This window comes from Schistocerca gregaria, chromosome 4, assembly GCF_023897955.1.
Source record: "Schistocerca gregaria isolate iqSchGreg1 chromosome 4, iqSchGreg1.2, whole genome shotgun sequence".
In the NCBI taxonomy this organism is placed as follows: domain Eukaryota; kingdom Metazoa; phylum Arthropoda; class Insecta; order Orthoptera; family Acrididae; genus Schistocerca; species Schistocerca gregaria.
In genome coordinates, this window is record NC_064923.1 from 567,693,342 (window position 1) to 567,718,359 (window position 25,018).

Consider the following 25,018-nt stretch of genomic DNA (forward strand, 5'->3'; position numbering starts at 1 on the left):
CACTGAAATGTAGGTTTTCGCAGGGATCGAATGAAGGGTAGAACCACGGGTCGCACCACATCTGAAATGTACCGTCCACTGTTCAAAGTGCCGTAAATGCGAACAACAGGTGACCGAGACGTGTACCCAATGGGACCCCATACCATCACGTCAGGTGATACACATGTATGTCGAAACGAATACAAGCTTCCAACGTGCATTCATCGCGATGTCGCCAAACACGAAGGCGACCATCATGATGCTATAAACAGAACCTGGACTCATCCGAAAAAATGACGTTTTGCCAGTCGTGCACCCAGGTTCGTCGTTAAGTACACCATCGCAGGCGCTCCTGTCTGTGATGCAGCATCAAGGGTAACTGCAGCCATGGTCTCCGAGTTGATAGTCCATGCTGCTGGTAACGTCGTCGAACTGTTCGTGCAGATGGTTGTTGACTCAGGGATCGAGACGTGGCTGCCGCTACAGCCATGTGGATAAGATGCCTGTCATCTCGACTGCTAGTGATACAAGGCGGTTGGGATCCAGCACGGCGTTCCGTATTACCCTCCTGAACCCACCGATTCCATATTCTGCTAACAGTCATTGGATATAAACCAACGCGAGCAGCAATGTCGCGATACGGTAAACCGGAATCGCGATAGGCTACAATCCGACCTTTATCAGAGTCGGAAACGTGATGGTAAGCATTTCTCCTCCTTACACGAGGCATCCCAACAACGTTTCACCAGGCAACGCCGGTCAACTGCTGTTTGTGTATGAGAAATCGGTTGGAAACTTTCCTCATGTCAGCACGTTGTAGGTGTCGCCACCGGTGCCAACCTTGTGTGAATGCTCTGAAAAGCACACATCTTTTTCCTGTCGGTTAAATTTAGCGCCTGTAGCACGTCATCTTCGTGGTGTAGCAATTTTAATGGCCAGCAGTGTACTAAGGAGACTGCCTACACTACGCTTGTCTGTCCACTTTTAGAATACTGCTGCGCGGTGTGGGATCCTTACCAGATAGGACTGACGGAGTACATCGAAAAAGTTCATAGACAGGCAACACGTTTTGTATTATCGTGAAATATGGGAGAGAGCTTCACAGAAATGATACAGGATTTGGACTGGAAATCACTAAAAGAAAGGCCTTTTTCGTTGTGACGGAATCTTCTTACGAAATCCCAATCACCAACTTTCTCCACCGAATGCGAAAATATTTTTTTGACAGCTACCTACGTTAGGCGGAACGATCATCACGATAAAATAAGGGAAATCACAGCTCGTACGGATCTACGGAAAGATGTAGGTGTTCATTCTTTCCGCGTGCTATACGAGATTGGAATAATAGAGAATTGTGAAGGTGGTTCGATGAACCCTCTGCCATGCACTTAAATGTGACTTGCAGAGTATCCATGTAGATGTAGATGTAGATATTCAAAGTTTATGTGCGCTAGATTACCCGTCGCCTATCAGAAGACATTAAAGAGGAACGAAGGATCATCTGTGCGGAACTGCTTGCACGTTACAAAGCTGATGGTAAGAGCTTTTGGTGGAACATGGTCATATACGATGAAACACGGATTCATTATTTCGAAGCGGAAACATACAGCCATCCATGGAGTTGCGCCACATTACTTCTCCTCCGAAGAAAAAGTTCAGAGCCGCACCCTCCAACGGTCTTCTGGGATTCTTAAGGGGGTATTCTGTTTGATGACCTCCCTCAATCTGCAGCTAACACCTCGGAAGTGTGTTATGCTACTGTCAGGAAAGTGAAGATACATCTTCAGAGTGTTCATCGCCACAGAAATGCAAACGAATGTCTCCTTCTCCGTGACTACGCATGGACTTAGACAAGTCTGAGCACCGGAGAGGAGCTCACAGAACTTCACTGAACTCTTCCTCTTCATCCACCTTGTGACGTCGGGTCTCCTTAGAGTTGACACGACTCGGTGGTGATGGTTGTCCCAGTCGGTATGACGTGGAACGGCGTCCGTCGCTCACGACAACGCCCCCCTGTAACTAGTAGAAATACACAAATTACCCACGTGGTTTGGTCATATTTCAGATACCGTCTTTCGTGATTAATGTCAATATCTCAATACTGCAGCACGTCAGAATGTGAAAGCCGCTCTTGTTTCTTCACTGATAAATGCGGCAATTGCATCCCTCGATGACTCCCTTGACCTGAAATGATGACCACCAGTTGTCTTTTGTTGTGAGTCCGCGACAGACTTTTCCGCTGGCGCGAACTGGCTAACTCTAGTTCATTTTTTTTTATTATGCCCAGTTAGATAATGGATGTTGAATATTAAAAATATAAAATCTTGACTCTATCACCCGAGTCGTGGCCACATTATGGAATTGCGAGGATGTTAAGTTAATAAAATTGTTATTCCGTTATCTTGCTAACGGTAAAGATGACTTTGCTTTAGTATGACTTCTGAATAATACTTCAGTCTACATCGCAAAACTTTCAAACTTACGATTAGCTTACAACAATCTACTAGCGCTTACATGCATACTACTATCGCAATAGTGCTAGAGAGCGACTAGATAGCAACTGAAACTAACATTTCCATTTCCGAGTTACATTGTTGTCACATTGAACTTCCTTTTCGATGCGGCTACAACTCTCTTCTATGGTAAATGTTATCTTTAGCCAATTTACCATCTGGGCTCTAACTTTCGTTATTAATTATTTTGCAATTCCTTCTTTGATGTTTTTGTTGCGTATCCTATCGTATTCTTTAATTCAGTCTCTATTTCATGACAAATATTATTCACATGGCAGTTCTGTTGACCATATCATCACAAGTGTAAATTTTGCCGTCAGTAGCTGCCATCACTGTCCGGATGACTAATTTTCCTACTTCTTTTACAACAAAGAGTTGTTTATTAGGGTTTCTGTAATTGGGGTGTTATAACCCTATAGCCCAGATCTCCCACCTATCCGATTTCCATCTGTTTGGCCCAATGAAGTATGTGCTCCGAGGGAAGCAGTACTCGGGTGGTGAGCAGGTTACTGACGCAGTGAGACGTTGGCTCCAATGTCGACCAGAATAGTGGTACCGTGTGAGCATACACGAGCTCCCATTAACGTGATGTAAGGCCGCCACACTCAACGGACATCATGTTAAAAAATTGGGTTTTCTAGCCGAAAGAATGAGGAACAGTATGGTGTACTGTAATCCTGCATAAAACCAATCTGATTTCAGAACAAAATGCATTGCATTTCTTAATGGTAATAAAATATGAGATGATGAACTTGTAATGTGTCATTGGATTTGTTAATTTTGAATGCGGCAAAGGATAACGTTCTGACTGTCTTCTCAAGCCCATGGTGGTATACAGACATTCCACATAGCTATTAATTCTGGCCCTATCTCAAAGACTCAAAAATGCTACTGTGACAGTCCAAGAATACATAAATTGACATTAATGACAAGTTTGGGATTTAACCTAAAATGATTACACAATCTCTCCCTTTTCCATATTATATCAATAAGCAAGTACAATTACTTCTTCTCTCAATAAATCAATTAATATTTAAACATTGAATATGTAATTAATCAAAGTATATATATATATATATATATATATATATATATATATATATATATATATATATATATATATATATATATATATATATATATATATATGTGAACATGTTATCAATTGAAACAAGTAAATCTTTAGGAGTGAAAATTACACCTACGTCGTAGCTGTACAATAAAGTAAGTTGGAAGAGGATGACTTTATGTAATCTATTCTCATGTATTCATTGGAGGGTACATTAGTAATTAGCTCTTGAATTTCTCTATTCAAAGTGTACGCATGCTGGAGTATGCAGCTCTCGCAAAATTGGAGTCAACATTTAATTTCGCCAAAAGCACTTCGTACATTACCAAACGGCAATTGCGATAGCGTTGTCTCCGTGCTCGATCTGAAATAGATAATTCCCTACTTTGGCCTTGACTGAAAGTAATCAGGCTCAAACGCTCTGCGTTCCGCGGTATATTCAAATTTCCCTAGTCGAAATTAATGGCAATTGCACACTCGCTCTGGGTTCAAGCGACGTGCGCAAAATTCAGCCAGAAAAGATCCCCGGGAATATTTAACTATCGCTTTACGCTTGTCGCCACGATACGTGAAGCGTGTCTCCCTCACTTTGCAAACGTAAATCAGAGTCAGCACCGCGCTTTTACCACAAGCAGGTGTGTGTAGCCCGCCGTTAGACGTGAGCGCCCGCTCTCTCTGTCTCTGTGTCTTATTTGAATTCTCAAAGTGCTTTAATACGACGTTGTCATACTCACATTGATTCTACTACGTCACACGTCTGGCTACTGCTCCCACGTTAAAGGTAAATTCTTATTTTTCTTGCGAGGGTCTCCACTCGTTAATGTACTCTGGTCACTTACTTGCGTCTCTGCCGTGTTTATTTTGATAGGTATTATATTGGTTTTCGATTATTTCTTTCTGCAGTGCACCTGGGCTTTCTTTTGTTAAAGCTAATTGAGTCTTTCCAATGTCATTAGTCAAGTGCCCTGTCCGCCTCCAAGCTGCGTGCACTTTGCTATATATTACTCATGGCCCTCTCGTTAAAAGGGTAAATCGTTTGTTATTCAGTACATGAGATGGCTCTAATTATTTCCTGTTGTCAATACTATCGTTATTTGCTGGGGATTTTATTCGGTATCGCCGTTATGCAGCTTATGTAAGGTCCGAAAATGTGGACACGTTACAAACTGAAGTGGCTTAAAAGTTCGAAATATGGATCTCTTGAAGGAGTCTGTGCCTATGGAAACAGCAAATAATCAGTAATGCTATGATCTTGTGATAAATATGTCTTACATACGGGTTCCCAGGCAAGTGCCGTGTTTCTTCACTTCCGCAAGACGTTGGTACAGTTCCCCACGGTCGTTTAATGAACAAAGTAAGAGTATATGGACTATCTGGCCAATTGTGTGTTTCGATTGAAGACTTTCTAGATAACAGAACGCAGAATGTCATTCTCAATGGAGAGAAGTCTTCCGAAGTAAGAGTGGTTTCAGGTGTTCCGCAGGCTATTCACAATATACATAAATGACCCTGTGGATAACATCGGAAGTTCACTGAGGCTTTTTGCGGATGATGCTGTAGTATATCGAGAGGTTGTACTGAAATGCAGGAGGATCTGCAACGAATTGACGCATGGTTCAGGAAATGACAATTGAATTTCAATGTAGACAAGTGTAATGTGCTGCGAATACACATGAAGTAAGATCCTTTATCATGTAGCTACAATATACCAGGTCAGCAACTGGAAGCAGTTAATTCAATAAATTATCTGGGAGTAGACATTAGGAGTGATTTAAAATGGAAGACCATATAAAGTTGATCGTCGGTAAAGCAGATGCCAGACAGAGATTCATTGGAAGAATCCTAAGGAAATGCAGTCCGAAAACAAAGGAAGTAGGTTACAGTACACTTGTTCGCCCACTGCTTGAATACTGCTCAGCAGTGTGGGATCTGTACCAGATAGGATTGATAGAAGAGATAGAGAAGATTCAACAGAGAGCAGGGTGGTTCGTTACAGGATCATTTAGTAATCGCGAAAGCGTTACGGAGATGATAGATAAACTTCAGTGGAAGACTCTGCAAGAGAGACGCTCAGTTGCTCTGTATGGGCTTTTGTTGAAGTTTCGAGAACATACCTTCACGGTATATCGCTCCCTCCTACGTAGCGAAGACACCATGAGGATACAATCAGAGACATTAGGGCCCACACAGAGGCATACCGACAATCTTTCTTTCCACGAACAATACGACACTGGAACAGAAGGGAGAACCGATGGAGGTACTCAAAGTACCCTCCGTCACACACCATCAGGTGGCTTGCGGAGTGTGGATGTAGAAGTAGATGTACATACATACAAGAAAAAAATGGAATACACCTGTAGTAAATTTTGATTAGATTCACAATTTGTTGGTAGGTGTAGCGATCGACTTTGCTTCGACAATCGATTGTGAAATTATGCCAATTTAATATGAGACGATGTGTACCTGGTGATTTTTCAGGGTTATGGAAGCGCCTGCCACAAGGTGGTACACAGCGGCACCACAGGAGCAGACGCCACGGCCGTCGTGGAAGCCCACAACAGACTCCGCGACAGGGTGGCGTCCGGCAGAGAGCGCCGCGGCCGGCCTGGACCGCAGCCACCGGCCGCCGACATGAACACTCTGGTCTGTACTCGGCGCACAAACTTAAACTGTTGGGCAGGGCGTCTCTTCTGCTCAGCGTAATCACAACAACATAGCATTAGCTTTTAAGTGTCGCCGGCCGATGTGGCCGAGCGGTTCTAGGCGCTTCAGTCTGGAACCGCACGATCGCTCCGGTCGCAGGTTCGAATCCTGCCTCGGGCATGGATGTGTTCGATGTCCTTAGCTTAGTTAAGTATTTCTATATACTAGGGGACTGATGACCTCAGATGTTAAGTCCCATAGTGCTCAGAGCCATATGGACCGTTGTGAACATCTCTCACGAATTCGATTCTGTCGCACCTTGTAGAAACTTCCAGCGACAAAGTTGTTAAGAAAACTATGAAATTAATTTTGGTAATATCTGAGACATCATTATGGTACCGTGTCACGTATGCACGCATTCTTTTACGAGAGACTCCGTGTGCGACAGCGCCCGAGAAGTCGCGTGCGGCCGCCAGGATTTTAGTTCCGACAGCTCGCCTTAATACGGCCGAGAATATACTCTACCTCACGAAAATTTATTTACAGCTCTTAATGACCCTTCGTCTCTGCACCCATCACCCATGTCGCCGATATACGCTATCTAAAAGTAACTGTAGGTACTTTCACATCAGTTTGTCCGTTGAAGTCCAGCAAAATATATTTTTTCATCTAGATTTGTGAAACTGAAGGTTTATCGAAGTATACCCACAGACCGTTATCCTAAGCACGCAGTAGGTGCATTTTACACAAAACGTCGTTACCGCTGCTGCAATTTCGCCGCATTCAATTAAAATTTTTTGTCCATCATTTTATTTTCTGAATCAAAAACCAAGTGACTGGGAAAGATAAAGAACAGAGATATCTCAACCTCATATTTTTCTACCCGTCGCGTACTGTCCCCTGTCGTAGTATCGGAGTATAGTTCTACATACTATCTTTTCGTCAAAATCGTCCAATTCCGTAAGAGCCGTTTCCATCTTTTTCTTGTGACGTCTATAGATCCTACTGGTGTCGCTACACAATACGAAATACAGTCGATTTGGTAATATCACAAAGCTTTGTTGTCATTTTATTATTCCTACCTTCTTCACTGTTAGCCAGACCTGTAAAAAAATCTTCAGTACATTCTATAAGAGAATTTTAGATTGTTTTCGAATGTCTTTACGCCCTTCACGCACACTGACCCCAGTAGCGATACACGTAGGCCCTTGCTCCTGCATTCCGCTCACGACCAGACACGCGTCAGTGCACTGTTCCATGGAAGACTGAAATCACACGTGAACACATGATATCACACGAGAACACAGAACACTGAGGTGGCCTGACCTACGTCTCAGTTTAACGGTGTGTATGCGGCAACAAGGCTATCAGAGGGCGAATCATAGCGTTTAGCGCCGGCGGGCTGCAGGGAGCGTGCGTGACCTTGTGGTGTCTACTTTCGTGACGGCCGTAGTAGCGTGGCAACACTAACTGGCGCTAATCGCCGTGATAGGAATGGCCAAAGCTGCGAACTACGCTACTGGCCATTAAAATTTCTACACCAAGAAGAAATGCAGATGATACACGGGTATTCATTGGACAAATATATTATACTAGAACTGACATGCGATGACATTTTCACAGAGTTTGGGTGCATAGATCCTGAGAAATAAGTACCCAGAACAACCACCTCTGGCTGCAATAACGGCCTTGATACGCCTGGGCATTGAGTCAAACAGAGCTTGGATGGCGTGTACAGGTACAGCTGCCCATGCAGCTTCAACACGATACCATAGTTCATCAAGAAAAAAGATCTGGAGAATGTAATGGCCAGGACAGCAGTCGAACATTTTCTGTATCCATAAAGACCCGTACGGGACCTGTAACATGCGGTCGTGGATTATCCTGCTGAAATGTACGGTTTTGCAGGGATCGAATGAAGGGTAGAGTCACGGGTCGTAACACATCTGAAATGTAACGTCTACTGTTCAAAGTGCCGTCAATGTGAACAAGAGGCGTCCGAGACGTGTAACCAATGGCACCCCATACCATCTCGCCGGGTGATACGCCAGTATGGCGATGACGAATACACGCTTCCAATGTCTGTTCACCGCGATGTCGCCAAAAACGGATGCGAGCATCATGATGCTGTAAACAGAACCTGGATTCATTCGAAAAAATGACATTTTTCCATTCGTGCAACCAGCTTCGTCGTTGAGTACACCATCGTAGGCGCTCCTGTCTGTGATGCAGCGTCAAGGGTAACCGCAGCCATGGTCTCCGAGCTGATAGTCCATGCTGCCGCAAAACGTCGTCGAACTGTTCGTGCAGATGGTTGTTGTCTTGCTAACGTCCCCATCTGTTTACTCAGGGCTCGAGACGTGGCTGCACTATCCGCTACAGCCATGTGGATAAGATGCCTGTCATCTCGACTGCTAGTGATACAAGGCGGTTGGGATCCAGCACGGCGTTCCGTATTACCCTCCTGAACCCACAGATTCCATATTCTGCTAACAGTCATTGGATCTCGCCAACGCGAGCAGCAATGTCGCGATACGATAAACCGCAATCGCGATAGGCTACAATCCGACCTTTATCAGAGTCGGAAAATGATTTTCAGCATTTCTCCTGCTTACGCGAGGCATCGCAATAACGTTTGCCCGGCAACGCCGGTCAACTGCTGTTTGTGTATGAGAAATCGGTTGGAAACTATCCTCACGTCAGCACATTGTAGGTGTCGCTACCGGCGCCAGCCTTGAGTGAATGCTCTGAAAAGCTAATCATTTGCATATCACAGCATCTTCTTCCTATCGGTTAAATGTCGCGTCTGCAGCACATCATCTTCCTGGTGTAGCAATTTTAATGGCCAGTAGTGTATAACCTGGAATGACGCACCGTCTGCTGATACTGGTGTGCTCTACTTAAGTTCTGGGCACTCTAATCACGTTAGTTGGCTGCTGAAAAATATAGCAACTGGCAGACCCACGGAGAGTACTACCCCTCTTTAAACCAAAAAATGCAGTAGAGGGAAGCACACTGATTGGTTCCTTCACTCATTCGTTCCTCATCTTGCTCCATAGATACTATCAAGAAATATAAGCTTCAGAGATGTGCAACGAATCGAGATATGCATTAACAATATTTGAGTTAATTATGGAAAATTAATGTGTACAATTCATTTACTATAAATTATCAATATTTTCCTTATTGCTAGTCAATATTAATACCAGCTAATTTTAATCACGTAATACATGTTATGCAGGCGGTAACCTGTAGCTCGTAAATAGGCTAGTGTCAAAAATTGAAGCAACAAATCGCTATTTTCCCGTCCTGTGTGTAATTCACGATATAATCATGCAAACTGTCACCCAGATGTCCGTTCGATAGTGTTCTGCTCAGAAGATGGCATTCCGGTCAACGGACAGCGGTTGCAACGATGTCGTCAGGGCACCTATGAAACAGGTAGTGTTTGCCTGGTTGCCCCACATCCACAATGGCTGGGTGCACGATCACAGACGGTACGGTATGGCACAGAGGAGGTGCCTACCATACTCTCTGCGGCTGAAGGCCATAGAAAGAAAGGATGCAGGCAATTGCAGACTGATGAGACCCGATGGCTTAATGTGAATCGTTCTGTTGTTTCTCGGATGTCGCGACAGTTTATAAAGTCCGAAACGGTAGCCCGGAGACCAGGTCTGTTTAGACCACGTTTCACTTCAGATGAGAAGACCGTTATCTGGCTGTAAGGGTACGACAGTACCGCCTTAGTACTGCACGGCATCTGTCATGTGAGCTAGGAGCATCCTTAGGACGTGTTGTACCGACGCAAACGATGTTCAGAAGGTTTCGGCTGCGTGTCCTTTATTGTCGGAGACATACTGTATGTCTACCTCTGATGCGTCTTCACAGAAGGGAACGTCTAGAGTGGAGTCATCAACAAGCCACTTGAACTGTGGAGCAGTGGGCCAATGTTGTTTTCACAGATGAGTCCCGATGTTGACTGGGGAGTGATTCTCGATGGATTCGCATGTGGAGGGACTTGGAGCACTATTTTGGTGCCCAAACATTATGGAAAGAGACCGATATCGAGGAGGATTCCTAAAGCTGTTGGCAGGGATTATGTTTACCATTTGAATCCGTCTTCTTGAATTTGTACGGGTGAATCTGCATGGTGTAATTGCTGTCAGGTATCGTGACGAGATCTTGAGAACTCATACGCGGTTCTTGCGAGTTGCTGTGGGCCCATATGTCGTAGATGTGGTCGATAATGCTCGACCTCATAGAGCACGGGTGATTGATGCTTTCTTGGAAACGGAAGATACTGCACGCATGACATGGCGGTCTCGCTCTCCCGATTTGAATCCCATAGAGAATGTCTGGTATGCGCTAGGGAGACTGCTTGTATCACGTCAGCATCCACCAACCATTCTCCAACACTGCGAACAGTGCTTCAGGAAGAATGGGTGTTACTTCCTCAATATGAGACTGATGAGATCATTCACAGAATAGCGCGTCATTGTCAGGCCTGTATTGCTGCCAGAGGTGGTCGCATCCCATACGTTAAGTTGGTAAAAACGAAGTAAATTTTTGTCTACCGTTATGCACCTTGCAGTTGTTTGGGTTCCGTATTCTTTGAATTTTTCTACTTTACTGTCACCTGTTTACACTGTTTGTGGCAAAATAAACGCAACCTTACAAATTTTCCTTTTGTTGCTTTAATCTCGGACACCAGCGTATGTTGAAGAAGTCATGTTTATGAACGACCAACAGTTGCTGTTACAGTTAACTTCTAGCCGCTACCAGTTTCACTCGAATCGTTCATCATCAGTCAACATAAAATCAGCTTCTATGGTACTATGGCTTCAACATAAATAAAACTAAAAAAACTAATTTTGTTATTTTAGCTTGTCCCGTGCGAATGCTCGCATGAGGTTGAGGAATGGACATACATACAGAAATCAAGATAAAAAGTTGGAGGATTGCTTTAATTTTGGTTTTGTTGACGCCACAGTAAGAATGATACTATACACGATGATGCAAATTATTTTCGTCGTTCGGTAATGATGATTCGGCAGACAGCGTCAGCGACCAAAGGTTAAATTCATCAGCAGCTCTGGGTGTTGATAAATATGATCTATCTCAAACATTTTTTTAAATTAGTTGGAAAGATAGCTTGTAATATAAAAAAGGCTTTAGTTATCTTAATTAACTGCTTCATATTTAATTGAGAGAATTAATATTTTGAAAAAAGTAATAATTTACACTTGTAAATGCTGTATCTGTTTATCTTATACTATCGCTTGTTGTTACACTGAACAGTGTTACTTCGGAAATGAGATCTCATTTGTATCATGGTTTACACACCGCCCACACAAACGTCTAGAGTGTGATTTTGAAACAGTGCTCTACGAACAGCTTATCTATATAGTTAGATAACCCTTCCCATTTGTAGCAACTCGATTGTTACACTTGCAAAACATGCTCACCTAAATGAATACGGCTGTAAGTAGAAAATTGTGTTTTCTACAGGTGTGGGACGATGAATTGGCAAGGATTGCCCAGCGGTGGGCTGATCAGTGCACGTTTGGTCATGACTCTTGCAGGGATGTTGGTAAGTACCAGAAAACGTTAGAACTAGCTGTCAGAACTGATATTTTCTTTGAATTAAGTTACTTACCAATAATACAGAAAATAACCGCAAATCATGTTTTCATTTGTACTGTTTTAAAAGTGGTGCGGTTTTAGTATTTCCTTTGAGTAATAGGGAATATTCCTCTTTTATTTTGCCCTTGCAAAACTTTTCTCATTGTGTTACAGAAGGTATTAAAAAGTTTAAAGCGTACACATGTAGCGAGAAATTCTGAAACCAGAGTCAGATAAATCTCGACTATAATAGAGAAGTTGTCATGACAACCAATAGCAGAAAGGACAATGTCAGGTAATTTCGCGTTTAATCTCTCATGATCAAGAATTAAATTGACAGTCAGCTGAGTACGTTTTATAATCCTTCCTTAGATGTGGTCAGTTGCGCTGAGAAGATAAGGGTACACTGTGTGCTGAACACGTAGTTTATAAATGAAAATAAGAATCAGCTAGGCGTTTTGTGCACTACATAATCGCAGATTAAGAAAAGTATAGATTCGAGCAGCAATAAAACCTCACCCTGAATTAATGGTCTCTCAGACTAATACTAGGATATGATGGACAGGCTGATAGGGCCCACGCTGGCAAAAGTTATATGGAACACTTTCCACTATTGATATTTTAAGGATTTCTATTTTCCAGGTCACTGGATACAAATTTCCAACGACCAACTCTAGAAAGTTGATAATAGATTAAATGAAGGAAAAGTGGCCAATGAAGCACTGCATGTAATAAAATCAGCAAATCTGTTATCAATAAGCAATTGAAATTTAACAAGGAAATTAAAACACAGGCTAGCACCTCTCAGAGTGGTTGTTCTGGGTTAAAAATTAATTTACAGCCAGTTACTCTTAGTGGGCTCTTGGTTGCCTTTGTGTGCATATTTCGCTAACGTTCCTCCCGCACCTGAGCCAAGAGTCATGTCACCTCCGGTGAAACGGAAGAATTACTCCGTTGTGCGGTGAGTAGGTGGTATTTGTTACTCTCGTCACAAGAGTCTGTGGCCTTGTAGCAGGAGGTGTGGCCTAACCAGTTATGTCTACCATTCTGCATCTGGATCGCTGGTGAGTTCCACCAGTAGGTGAAGGTGAAGGCAGGTTCCTCTGAAAGAGTGATAACAGACTACGCAGATCGGTGGTGAGTGACGTCAGACGCGTAGTGTTCTTCATGTGTCTGCATCCTTTCCGAATCTGTGGTTCGCATTCTCTGCATCTACTCAGACATCAGCCAGTTTTATGCAATTGGCTACAATAATATGTTTTTCACCTGCAGTCGCTGCTGTTACAGGATTCTCAGTATCTTCCTTCCTCCAAATTTACCAACTATTCTTGGAGATACCCACAGTGCGTCAGATGGTACACATGTACCTAAACAACTCCTTTGATGATTTTCGTAAATTACTATCTTCTCGTACAGAAATCTTGGGCCGCACATATCTTACAGCTTCAGCAATAAAACGCTACAGGGCGTATGTACCAGGCGAGACGACGAGATGAGCTTGATTTACTCATCAGGCTTTCCTCAGTTCCTCATTACAGCCTGTTTCCTAGTATCTGATCACGTTAAAAGGGGCAGCAGTCAGTGAGGAATGCAGCCTAAGTTGCTTCTGGAAGTTTTGGGATTCGGTAAATGTAAAATGAGGAATGTTGACTCCACGGACATGTCGAATTCATGGCTCCCTTGTGGAAGTATTTAGGGCTCTTTGCGAAAGGTATGCATCACAACATTGATTGCTTACAGTACATATGTAACGCTTTCATTTAAATGTGTAATCACGAGATGTGAGCACTTCTCCAGTAGGTATAGAATACCTCACTTCTAAATGTAAATATGAAAAAGTTAGCAAAAGAGATTTCAATAAGCATCCATCTATTTCGATATGCAGATCGTTTTTAAAATAATTGTGGAGACTGACATAGCAATTCAGTATGCTGATACAAGAAGGAATGTCCAACAGAAAATACCATACTACAACAGTGTACCATAAAAAATGGTTCAAATGGCTCTGAGCGCTATGGGACTTAACTTCTGAGGTCATCAATCCCCTAGAACTTAGAACTACTTAAACCTAACTAACCTAAGGACATCACACACACCCATGCCCGAGGCAGGATTCGAACCTGCGAACGTAGGGGTCGTCTAGTTCCAGACTGTAGCGCCTAGAACCGCTCAGACACCCCGGCCGGCAGTGTTCCACACTGCACTAATTTCAGTTGATAGTTTTTGTAATCCGCCGAGGCAACTGAGTTAAAAAAGTAATTACAGTCATCATGTGGATACGACCCGTTCAGTTACGAGTGACATCTAGTCGGCCAATAGTTCTAAAAGTGCTACAAAATTAATCACCACGTTATAGTGCTGACACGGCCACTACTTACACGTTCAATGATGGTTAAGAGCGTTGATTGTTCCACGTTTCCCGCAGGTAATGCCAATCTTAAACCCTTTTGTGAAGTACGAAATGACTCCTCACAGAAGGCTATTCATCGCCAATAACAATCATTCCAGGATTGACGTAGTAGAGCGATTGCAAGAGTTCTGTTTCCATTCATTGTCGTTAACTTGCAAGTAGGATTTATTCGTTCTTTTGGAACTCTCTATACTGCCGCATATGTGGAGCTCCACAGCTCACCTGTGCCCACGCCTTGGCGCGCCGCGCTCTAAAATGCACGCCAACGCAGCAGAGTGCTCGTCCATCCTACAGTCACTATGTGTAGTGCATTCAGAATTACTTTAGGATTGACAGTTCGGAAGTAGCACAGGTGAGCGCGGAACAGAGTTGCCAAGTGTCGCACGGAACTCACGCGTTATCTCATGTTTCATTCAACTCGCTCACACACGCTAGCTGTTAGACCTTTAAATGTGGAGCCGACTGTAATTCGTTGTGAAATAGTTTCACTATGTGATGGTTTCATTTTTTTGATGTTTATGTAGACAAAAAAAGGACAGTTTTCAAGAAACAACTTTCCGACGACGTTATCAAATTTTCGACATGCGAGAAAGTTTTTTGTTATTGAAGTTAGGTGCGCACATTATGTGAGTGAAATGTCAAGAAAACATCAAATTTTCATCTGATTCAAACCGTAGCTGTGTCGAAGACCTCTAAAGCGAGATACAGGACTGTAAATAATATGACGCGCAATCGTCTGCTCGCGTACAGTAGCGATAGGCAACAGATCTCTATATTTGTAAAGATCTGATACATTTCTGATATGCATCTTATTTCCAAGACTACAGCTTGTTTTGGTATCTTAAACTGGGCAACATCTATTGTGAGAAACAAAAACAATAAAAAAAACGGCCAATGTATTGCAAACATTACTTTGTATACTGTAGTATGTATGCACACATTGAATTCTGGAAATGTACTTTCTTTGGAATTAATATTTGATATTGCTGCTATATTAAAATTTCAAAATTTAATTTTGTGATGCCAGTACTTATAAGTGCAAACTGTGCACTCCAAAGGTGTAGCTGAATCCGTTTGCGCTGCATCTCTATGTGGATAATGGTAAGCTACGGTCGCAGGTTCGAATCCTGCCTCGGGCATGGTTGTGTGTGATGTCCTTAGGTCAGTTAGTTTTAAGTAGTTCTAAGTTCTAGGGGACTGATGATCACAGATGTTAAGTCCCATAGTGGTCAGAGCCATCTGAACCATTTTTTGACAATGGTAAAACTCCACTGACATCACTCTCATCGCTATTACAGACACTTGAAGTTTCGCTATCACTATTGTCATTTAATGAGATAATCATCTCTTCCACTGAAGTCTCCAAAGCACCTTCACCTTGCCTAGCTCTTTCCATAATGTTGTGTGTGTATTTGACAGCTTTCTTCCAATCTTTGGAGGTAAGGTGAGTAATAGCTACTTTAGTGCTTGCTTCTACTGCGGAGAGCGTAAATATTTGGTTGTTCTGGTAACGTAACCTTTAATTTGGACCCGTATCAACTCTACAGGGTTTAAGTGGCAGTGGTACAGTGGCAGCCTGACGATAGTATTCCCTTATTGTTTGGCCAGTTCGTCGATTTCATATTTTGAAAATTGCGGTTTATGGAAATTTACTTTTTCCATAAGCTCGACCTCCTTAAAGGTCATTAGATACATTTACGTTTCGACGCTCAAGCCCATTAATAGTTTCCTCCTTTCGCTTTGCCATGGTAGCTGCTTCATCAACAACAACGGAATGATATGGAGCATTGTCTAAAACAATTGTTGTGCATTAGGGCTTCTACGAAACACTTCGTGAATGTAATGTGGTTCATACCTTTATGATAATCTCCTGTCTTCTTCGATGTAAAGAGAAGGAGACAGTTTGGTACGAAACCTTGCGAGGTGCCTGCATGCAGCAGAATCAGTGTGCCCCCCCCTTTGCAGACGGTATCTTCGTTTTTCCTTTAATCGTGTTGTCTGTGCACCCCTGATTAACTACGTGACCAGAATTTACCCACATTTCATCGAGCCAAACCACTTCATTGACATTTGTGCTAAATATTTTGTCTTAAAAATCGGAATCGCCATGCAGCAATATCCTCCCTTTCCATCAATAGCTTATGGCCGTAAAATTGTCTAGTGAAGTCCTACGTTGTGCAAAACTGTGAATAACGATGATCGACAGCCCTGAAAAAGTCCTAATTCTTTAAGTGTCACCTGTAACTCTGAGATTGTGGAATGTTCCTTCCTGAAATAATAATCGTAAACATGTCGACAAATTACATCGTCTGCAAATAAATCTAAATTTGAAACACGCTTATCCATGGAACCTGTCTTCCTGTGCGTACCAAGTTTGGATGCTTCTCCAACTTTCTTTTCTGTCTCAAACTGTTCCTTCCCAATTTGTATGACAGAGCTTTTGTTCATATTCAGGACTGCTGCAGTTCTGTCCACTATCTTGATAACAGAGAATAGTGGGCCACTATTAAGTTTTTCCCTCTCAAAATAAGCTATTGAAATTCCTGTGCTGATAAACCCCTTACATTATTTGAACGTACTCACACATTTCGCTCTTTACTTATTCTGATCAACACTAAACTGACACACAATATTTTTAGCGCAACGCAATCTGACTTTTCATAATCCCTACAAGAGAATGGCCCTGACTAACATTAACCTATACCTTTCACAAATCACTTAGCTCACATAAATCTTCGTTACTCGAACTACTGAAATACAGCGAGCGCCACTACTGCCAGCTAAATAAGAGATCCAAACTACTGAGGGCACTAACTACTGATAGGCATAGTTAGCAAATGAAGGATTTTGATAAAGAACAAACAATGTATTTACCTTAATAGTGTTCAAAAGTTATATATATATATATATATATATATATATATATATATATATATATATATATATATATATATCCAGTCTTAGAAATTTACTGTCTCTGATGGACACACGTCCAGACCATCCGCTCTCAAAACGCCGCCATCTCTCTCCCCACATCCACCACTGCTGGCGGCTCACCTCCAACTGCGCAACGCTACGCGCTGTTAACAGCCAACTGCCCCAACACTGCAATAGCAAATTCCAACAATGCACCCAGCCACAGACTACACACAGCACAGCCAGTGATTTTCATACAGAGCGCTACGTGGCGGTGGCGTTACCAATATAAGAACCTAAACAGCCCACTTACACTCTTAACGAGCAAACCATATCTCTACACTGTCCTCGTAAATCAATCCCCTGTCCACGAGAACGACGTCGAACTTTTCCACTTCTAACTTTCGATGTACTTTCTTCCGACATGTTAAGTAAGACATAACAAATAACTCTCACAGAAACAATACGGTAACTCCTAAACTGCAACGAAACAAACACAGCGTGCAGTAATCACACAGACGCACTCACTGCAACTAAACTGAGGCACAAACGAAAGTGTTGTGGACTGAGATTTGGCAACTCAGGCTGCACATGCCCGCTGGGCTGTGGGATTGGCTGAATCCGAACCGTGCGTCCAGTGCTGCCTTTTCCTACCACTTCCGTCACAGCTGTCAATACTAAAGTAATTTTGAATAGACTACAGGAACCTCTATAGCCACGGTCGCCTTGGCCAGGGCCCTGGCTTGGCAGTTCCTTTCCTGACAGAGTATGCTGCCACTGCAGCCTGCTTTCTCCGCAGTCGACTATGCCAGCAGAGCTGCTTGCTGAGACCAGTACTTCCGGCATTCACGTAGGCCAATGTGCGACTCATGCCGCCCACTGTGAGTTCAAGATAGTTGTATTTTTGACAAAGAGCATCTTATATGTCTATGAAACTGTTGTTTCCAAGATGGGATGACGGGCAACCACGTAGTAACCAGCGGACACACTACTGCAACCACACTTACAATGGTGAACTGCATATTATTCTGACCAATACTAGCCCTGCTCCACCATCTATCGTAGAAGTTTCTCCACCCCTGACTCTGCATCGCGGTCGGTATGCGAAATGTGGCAACAAAATCGTTCTGCAGTCAGTTGAAAAAGCTGGTTATCTAAGATTTCTCAACAGTGTTTCGCGAAAAACGACCAGGGATTTCCAGTTGAGTTCACGGAGTATTTCCATAATGCTCGCGTGTTGATCGACTCTGCCACTGCCACTTGCTTCGATGTCTTTCTTTAATCCGCACTGGATGGGATCCCAAACACTCCAACAGTACTCAAGAATAGAGTGCACTAATGTTAAATTTATAGCTGAGCCACACTTTCCTTAAACTCTCCCAACATACCGAAGCTGGCTGTTCGCCTTCCCTCGCCTACCAATCTTACGTCCTCACTACACTTAGTATCGCTGTGCAGCGGTACACCTAGATATTTAATCGACTTGACTATATCCCCGGCCCGTGTGGCTGTGCGGCTCTAGGCGCTTCAGTTTGTAACCGCGTGACCGCTATGGTCGCAGGTTCGAATCCTGCCTCGGACATGGATGTGTGTGATGTCCTTAGGTTAGTTAGGTTTAAGTAGTTCTAAGTTCTAGGGGACTGATGACCACAGATGTTAAGTCCCATAGTGCTCCGAGCCATTTGAACCATTTTTGACTATATCAAGGAGCACACCACAACACTATTCAAAACATTACAGGATTGTTTCCCCTCCTCTTCTGCATTAACTTAGATTTTTGTGCATTCAGAGCGCGCTGTCACCCATCAAATCAAACATAAACTCTGTCTAAGTCACCCTGCATCCTGCTATAATCCACGATAGCTTCCATACACTGCAACAGCAACAGCAAACACTCGTAATTTGCTGTTCACCCTGTTCGTCAGATCGTCTATGTATATATTTCTGTCTCACTTGCCTGAGGCACCCCTGATGATACCCTTGGCTGTGATTAGCACTCTTCACCAGGATTCTTCGAGCCACGCACATATCTGAGAACATATTTCGAATTCTCAGACCTTCAGTTATAATCTGCTGTGGGGTACAGTGTTAAACGCGTTCCGGAAATCTAGAAATAGGGAATCTGCCTGTTGCCCTTCATCCATCGCTCGATGATATCATGTGAGAAAAGGCTGAGTTTCGTAAGAGTGACGCTTTCTATATTCGTGTTGATATCTGATTCAGAATGGCTCTGAGCACTATGGGACTTAACATCTGAGGTCATCAGTCCCCTAGAACTTAGAATTACTTAAACCTAACTAACCTAAGTACATCACACATATCCAGGGTTCGAACCTGCGACCGTAGCGGTCGCGCGGTCCCAAACTGAAGAGTCTAGAGCCGCTCGGTCATACCGGCCGGCCTTGATTTCTGGGCAAAGGTTTTTCTGCCCCACGAAATTTATTGTATTCTAGCTTAAAATATGCTCAAGAATTCTTCAGCTAATCGGTTTTAAAGATATTGGTCTGACATTGTGCGCGTCCGTTCTTTTAACCTTCTGTATATAGGAGTCATTTCCACTTTTTTCCAGTCGATTGAGATGTTCTATTGGGCGAGAGATTCACGATAAACGCAAATTAATTATTGGACCAGTGTTAGAGAGTATCCAGTGTGAAACCGAAGTGGGATTCGTTCTCTTCTTTCTCAGTTGTTTCTCAGCGCCAGGGATGTATATTTCTATGTCCTCCTGTGATCTGGACAGATGTTACATTCCTCCAGTGTTTTTTAAAGGCACAGCAGTGTTACTCCTGGTGTGTTGGGGTGGGGAGCCAACGAGCACAAATTTAAGTCACATCTGGTGGTGGTTGGGGGCACTCTGGCGGCATAGAGGTACGTCACAGATCTCTGATTCTTCACATGTTAAGTCTGATGCTACAGGATCGAGACACAATTTCCAATAGCATAATGGTCGCCCACTCATGGCAAATGCCTCTCTGAACTGTCTGAGTGGTGTTGAGGTGCTCCCGTGGCCAGCAAGGACGACAAATATGTCCCTGCTAGAGACTGTGTGGGACCAGCTCGGACATCAACTACATCCCAGTGTCAGTACCCGAAACATCAAGGATATGTTTCATCAGTGGTAGGGTTGCTTGCCGCAGAGGAGAACGTAACGGCTTTGTGACTATCTACCCAACCGAATCAGTGCATGCTTCTATGCCAGACTGCACGCAACGTCCTACTGATAAGTGTACTCATACTACTAATTTCTTTGTAAAATATGGCTCGATTTTGCAATCACTGAAATGCAATCACATGTCCTCTCAACCGATTAAGTTTCCTGCTTATCTTCAAGGTGCTTCACTTTTTCTGTAATACAGTTTATTTTCAAGCTGTGGAGCAAAACCTGCACAAAATGTATAGGAATCTTTTTCCTTTGGTTCCAGCTGTTAGCGGAAGTGCTGGAAACGTTAAGTGAAGAGCCACAAACGCCAACCCGGTAGCGCGTGATGAGGGAAGTCGGAGCCTTCATAAAAATAGAATGAATCCATTGATTCCCCAGTCTATCACAAGCTCTCATTGAGCACTCCCTGTTGCCAGTCTTTCGTATTCTTTCAGGACCCATTGCTGCAGGTGATAAAGGCTTGGTAAAAGATTCTCCAGCCACTTTTTAACTCTGGGTGGCGATGTCTGCAAGTTTTGATTCCAGCTCATGGAGCTTCACTGAGTTCTCGAAGACAGCGCTTCAGTTTCGTTTTCTGTGAATGCTCGACGTTTCCTCGGAAAGCGCCAAGCCAATCTTCTTCCCCATTCTTCCGTGATCCGAGGATGTCCTCCACTTATAATAACACTGATATATGGCGGGAAATTAATTACTATACATCACTTCAGCACCAATCAGCTTGATGCTGTCCAGCGTGATAGCGAGATGATATTCTTTGAAGCCATTTTGACTGTTTTTCGACTGTGACTGTCTCAAGAAATAGGTAAAGGTTTTTTTTTAAATTACCGCTACCAGTCACAAATTTTGTAGTAGTAATTTTAAAAAAAACCTTTACATATTTCTTGAGACAGTCACGGTCGAAAAATAGTCAAAATGTCTTCAAGCTGACAAAGTTTGTGACTGGTAGCGGTATTTTAAAAAACTTTTACAATGATATTGTTATAAAAGCGACGATGGTTAAAAGATTATGAAAGACGTATCACTTCAGCAAAGCAAATAATAAAGTTACCAATGAATAAACATTACTGGTAAAGAGTGGACTTTAGGCTTCGTAGAGAGTTCATGTGTGTTTCACTGACCTACAAACGCATTAATTTGTGCAGTTTTACTTCCACTCAAGTACTAATTACTTTTGATTTAAACAAAAAGACCCTGATTTGTGGCAAGAGGACAGCATTCACTATAAGCCTCACCATCAGATAAAAATATTCCACTGATGGATGGTCTCGCCCTTTCAACATAACAGACCAATCGCCGAAGCCAAAGTAAGACAATTTAGGAAAATAATCGATAGGATAACAAAGAAATGGAGGCAGTACAAGAGATGAAATTATGCCCATGTTTAAAGACAGCGTTGCTATGCTGATAAGAAAACTAATTCAAATTGGAAATAATGAAACTTTGTAAATTTTAATTATTAGAAGTACAAACTTAGTTCTCTTAAAATCGATATAACAAGTATCTTCATACCGTTAGCGTTCTCAACATGCATTTATTGACTCTGAAATTTTGTTACAGAAAGGTTTAAAGTTGGTCAAAACGTCTATTTCTCCAGCACCACAGGACCAATAAGAGGAGCTGAGTGGTCGACAGCGGTTCAAGCCTGGTATGATGAGGTCAGAGCTTTCAGCAAAAGCACTGTCGACAAATATCAGTAAGTTATCTATTTACGATGCTACCTACTTTTATCATAATCTGTGTTTGTTGTTATAGATACATATAACATCCTAAGAGACTCTAACCTAAACTAAGCTAACCTAAAAATGCACTCACAATGTTACGGAAAGCTGTTAGACACTGCGAGAACAGCATTTTCACACAGATAATTGATATTCATGGATGTCTGGATATTTCGAAGTGACACAACGTAATTAACTGCCAAATTAAAAAATCCTATAAAATGCAGACCCCATATTAGCTGTAGAGATTTACATATGAGACTGAATAAAATAGAATGAAATTAAATTGAATGATGTGTATGCAGTTATGGTGAGACATTTCAGCTATTTTATCCTACATATAAGAGTAGAAAGCCACATATAATACTCATTAAAAATACAGTCATCTGTACTTGGTCTGTGCATCAGATACAACTGGGCACGATCTGATGACAAGACTTCTAAATTCCACTGTTTGCAGCAAAAATAGCAAGATGTAAGTTTTCCGAAAATAAGTCAATAAATAATACAAAACTTATATGAAATGAACAATCATTTCATAAACATTTCAAATGAGGAGACAAATATAATAGTACAATATATCTCCTCCTTTCTGATGAAACTAATCTATATCTACAGATCCGACAGAGCTCAATGAACGGCTGAAACATAATTTTCAGGGATGAATGAAAGAGAAATACGTAATGCAAATAAAGTGCCACTTATAAATTATGTATTTTCATTTCAAGTAATGCCTAGGTTAACAAATACTTAAACTCACTCTTATCATGTCGTTGGGTTAACATTATAACATTAGAAAAATCGTTAGCAAAATGTCTGTTGATAGAACATACTTAAAATATCGTCTAGAAAGGAACTGATGAACATGTTCTTCACTGTGTAGCCAACTGTTACTCTTCTATCTCTTTAGTTAAGAGACTTATATTACTTGGTTCATCGCAGCATTTTCTTTGGAAGTAAAACTATGTTTATAAAATGCGTTATCGATTGTGAAGGAAACAATGTTTTCTCTTATGTATCTATCTTCTATTAGTTTTATCACCAAGACCTTTGATTATGTTGGACATTCATCACATCAAATAACTGACGGCATGTAACGCAGAGGACATAAACACTAAGATTTCTTATGACATCGAAGATAATTTAAGTGGAGATCAAATCTATGAGAGAAACAGTCACCATCATTATCCATGTGACATCGAATACTTGGCAGATAGTTCTTCTACACCAGTGGTTCCCAACCTAGAGGGTAATCATCCCCTGAGCGGTGAAGTGAAATTTTCTGTTGGTTGAAAACCTAACAATTCACTTGTTTCAGTCACAAAACTAAATTATTCTCAAAAGATCATATACTGATTATAAAAGTTATCAATACTTTTCTCAGTTACTAGCATTAATTGGGTGGAGGTTACAGGTTCCTCCCAAAGCTCACCCATTACGAACATAAGTTGTGCTTTTTCACACACATTGCTGATGATAAAAATGAGACATACACGTAACAAATGCTAAATACCTCAAGATAATGTCTTCTCCAAGTTGTAGATAGTACTTGAAGTCGCCAATTACTCGCTTTGAAACAGTTAAATGAATTAATTGACAGCACAGCACAGCTGTAACTACATAAGGCTGTACACAGTATTATTATTATTATTAGACTGGTTAGACACAAACATCCTAAAGTCATCCAACTTTTGCCACTTCAGAAGTAAGAAGTACAGCAATCAAGTGGTTCACAAACAATAAGTTTATTCCACACATCTGAACTTCATTTGATTTTAAATAGGATTACAGTGTGCAGGTCAAGGTAGTGCTGCAATGGAGAGGAGTAATACAGGGAAAGTATGTTTTGTAGCAAGTGTCTACCCTCATTATGGATAGTTAGGTTTACTATAAGAGAAGAAGTTGTGGGTAGCACTTGCAATGCTCCACAAATTTCTTCTTCATTGATACTAGCAGAATCTGAACATACCCCACCCCCTCCCCCTCCACACATAGAAACTAAATATCATTCATCTTTCATCGTTTTAAAAGTAAAAGTTTTCCTAGAAAGTCCTTAATTCGACAGTTTAGTTAGATGCTTAAGTTCACAATAAAGTGGGGGAGGGAAAGGGGGTGGAAAGGTAGCTAATGTCTGATTGCACTCAGGGGTAATAGCCTAATAAAGGTTGAGAACCACTGCTCTAAGCTTATAGTACAGTAAAATCTTAAAATACATGCATCCATGTTGCTGTTGTATATTCTCAGCAATCATCTTCTCACCATCATCTGCAAGACTTTTTATCTCTTGCCAGACAACGGAGAGGTTTCTTGCCTAATCCAGAATCCTTTTGTCTGATTGTATGTCTCATCTATCAATGTTTCTTTCTCAATACTCTTACAATTATATTCTTCAGTCTGGCTTGTTATGAGACCAGTTTATTTATTTTCCTGCATCCACTAGTAACTGCTACTCCGAATTACTCCAATGGACACTGGGCAACGTAGAGCTCTTTTTAATATTTTAGCATGAAAATACCGTCACTCACAGCTGCGAATAAAAACTGGTGGTATACAAGGCGTCCTGAAAAGTAGTGCCTTCGAATTTTTTATGCGAAAACTCTTAAAGCTTTTTAAACAGAAAGAACTTTAGTAACATCCTACACCTTTGTTCTGCACTTCTGCAAATTTATTTATCAACATAGTCACCCCGGCGACGAACAAATCTCTTCCAACGAGTTGGTTGATGCCGTCAGTGTAGAATGTTTAGCTTTGTCGACAGAGGTACATCGTTACCCCTTCTTGCGTTACTACATCACTATCAAAGTCAAATCCTGTTCTTTACGTCTTGGAAATATATGAAAATCTAATTATGCTAAGTTGCGAGTGTTATGTGGGATGACCGATGACAGTGAACCCAAGAGACTGGATTCTTGCAGATGTCGTAGCACTCGTGTGTGGTCTGGCATTGTCATTTTGAAGAAGGGGGTGCTCAATATGTGGACGAACTCT

General features: G+C 42.0%; 1 protein-coding gene across 1 annotated transcript in view; it reads left to right on the top strand.

The window, feature by feature from the left end:
• Positions 1–25,018, top strand: part of LOC126267462 (venom allergen 5-like) — a 79,901-nt gene that overhangs the window by 49,633 nt on the left and 5,250 nt on the right. The window contains exons 3-5 of the mRNA XM_049972732.1: positions 6,040–6,204; positions 11,713–11,794; positions 21,870–22,005. Coding sequence (XP_049828689.1) covers positions 6,040–6,204; positions 11,713–11,794; positions 21,870–22,005 — 383 coding nt within the window. The remainder of the gene's footprint in view (positions 1–6,039; positions 6,205–11,712; positions 11,795–21,869; positions 22,006–25,018) is intronic.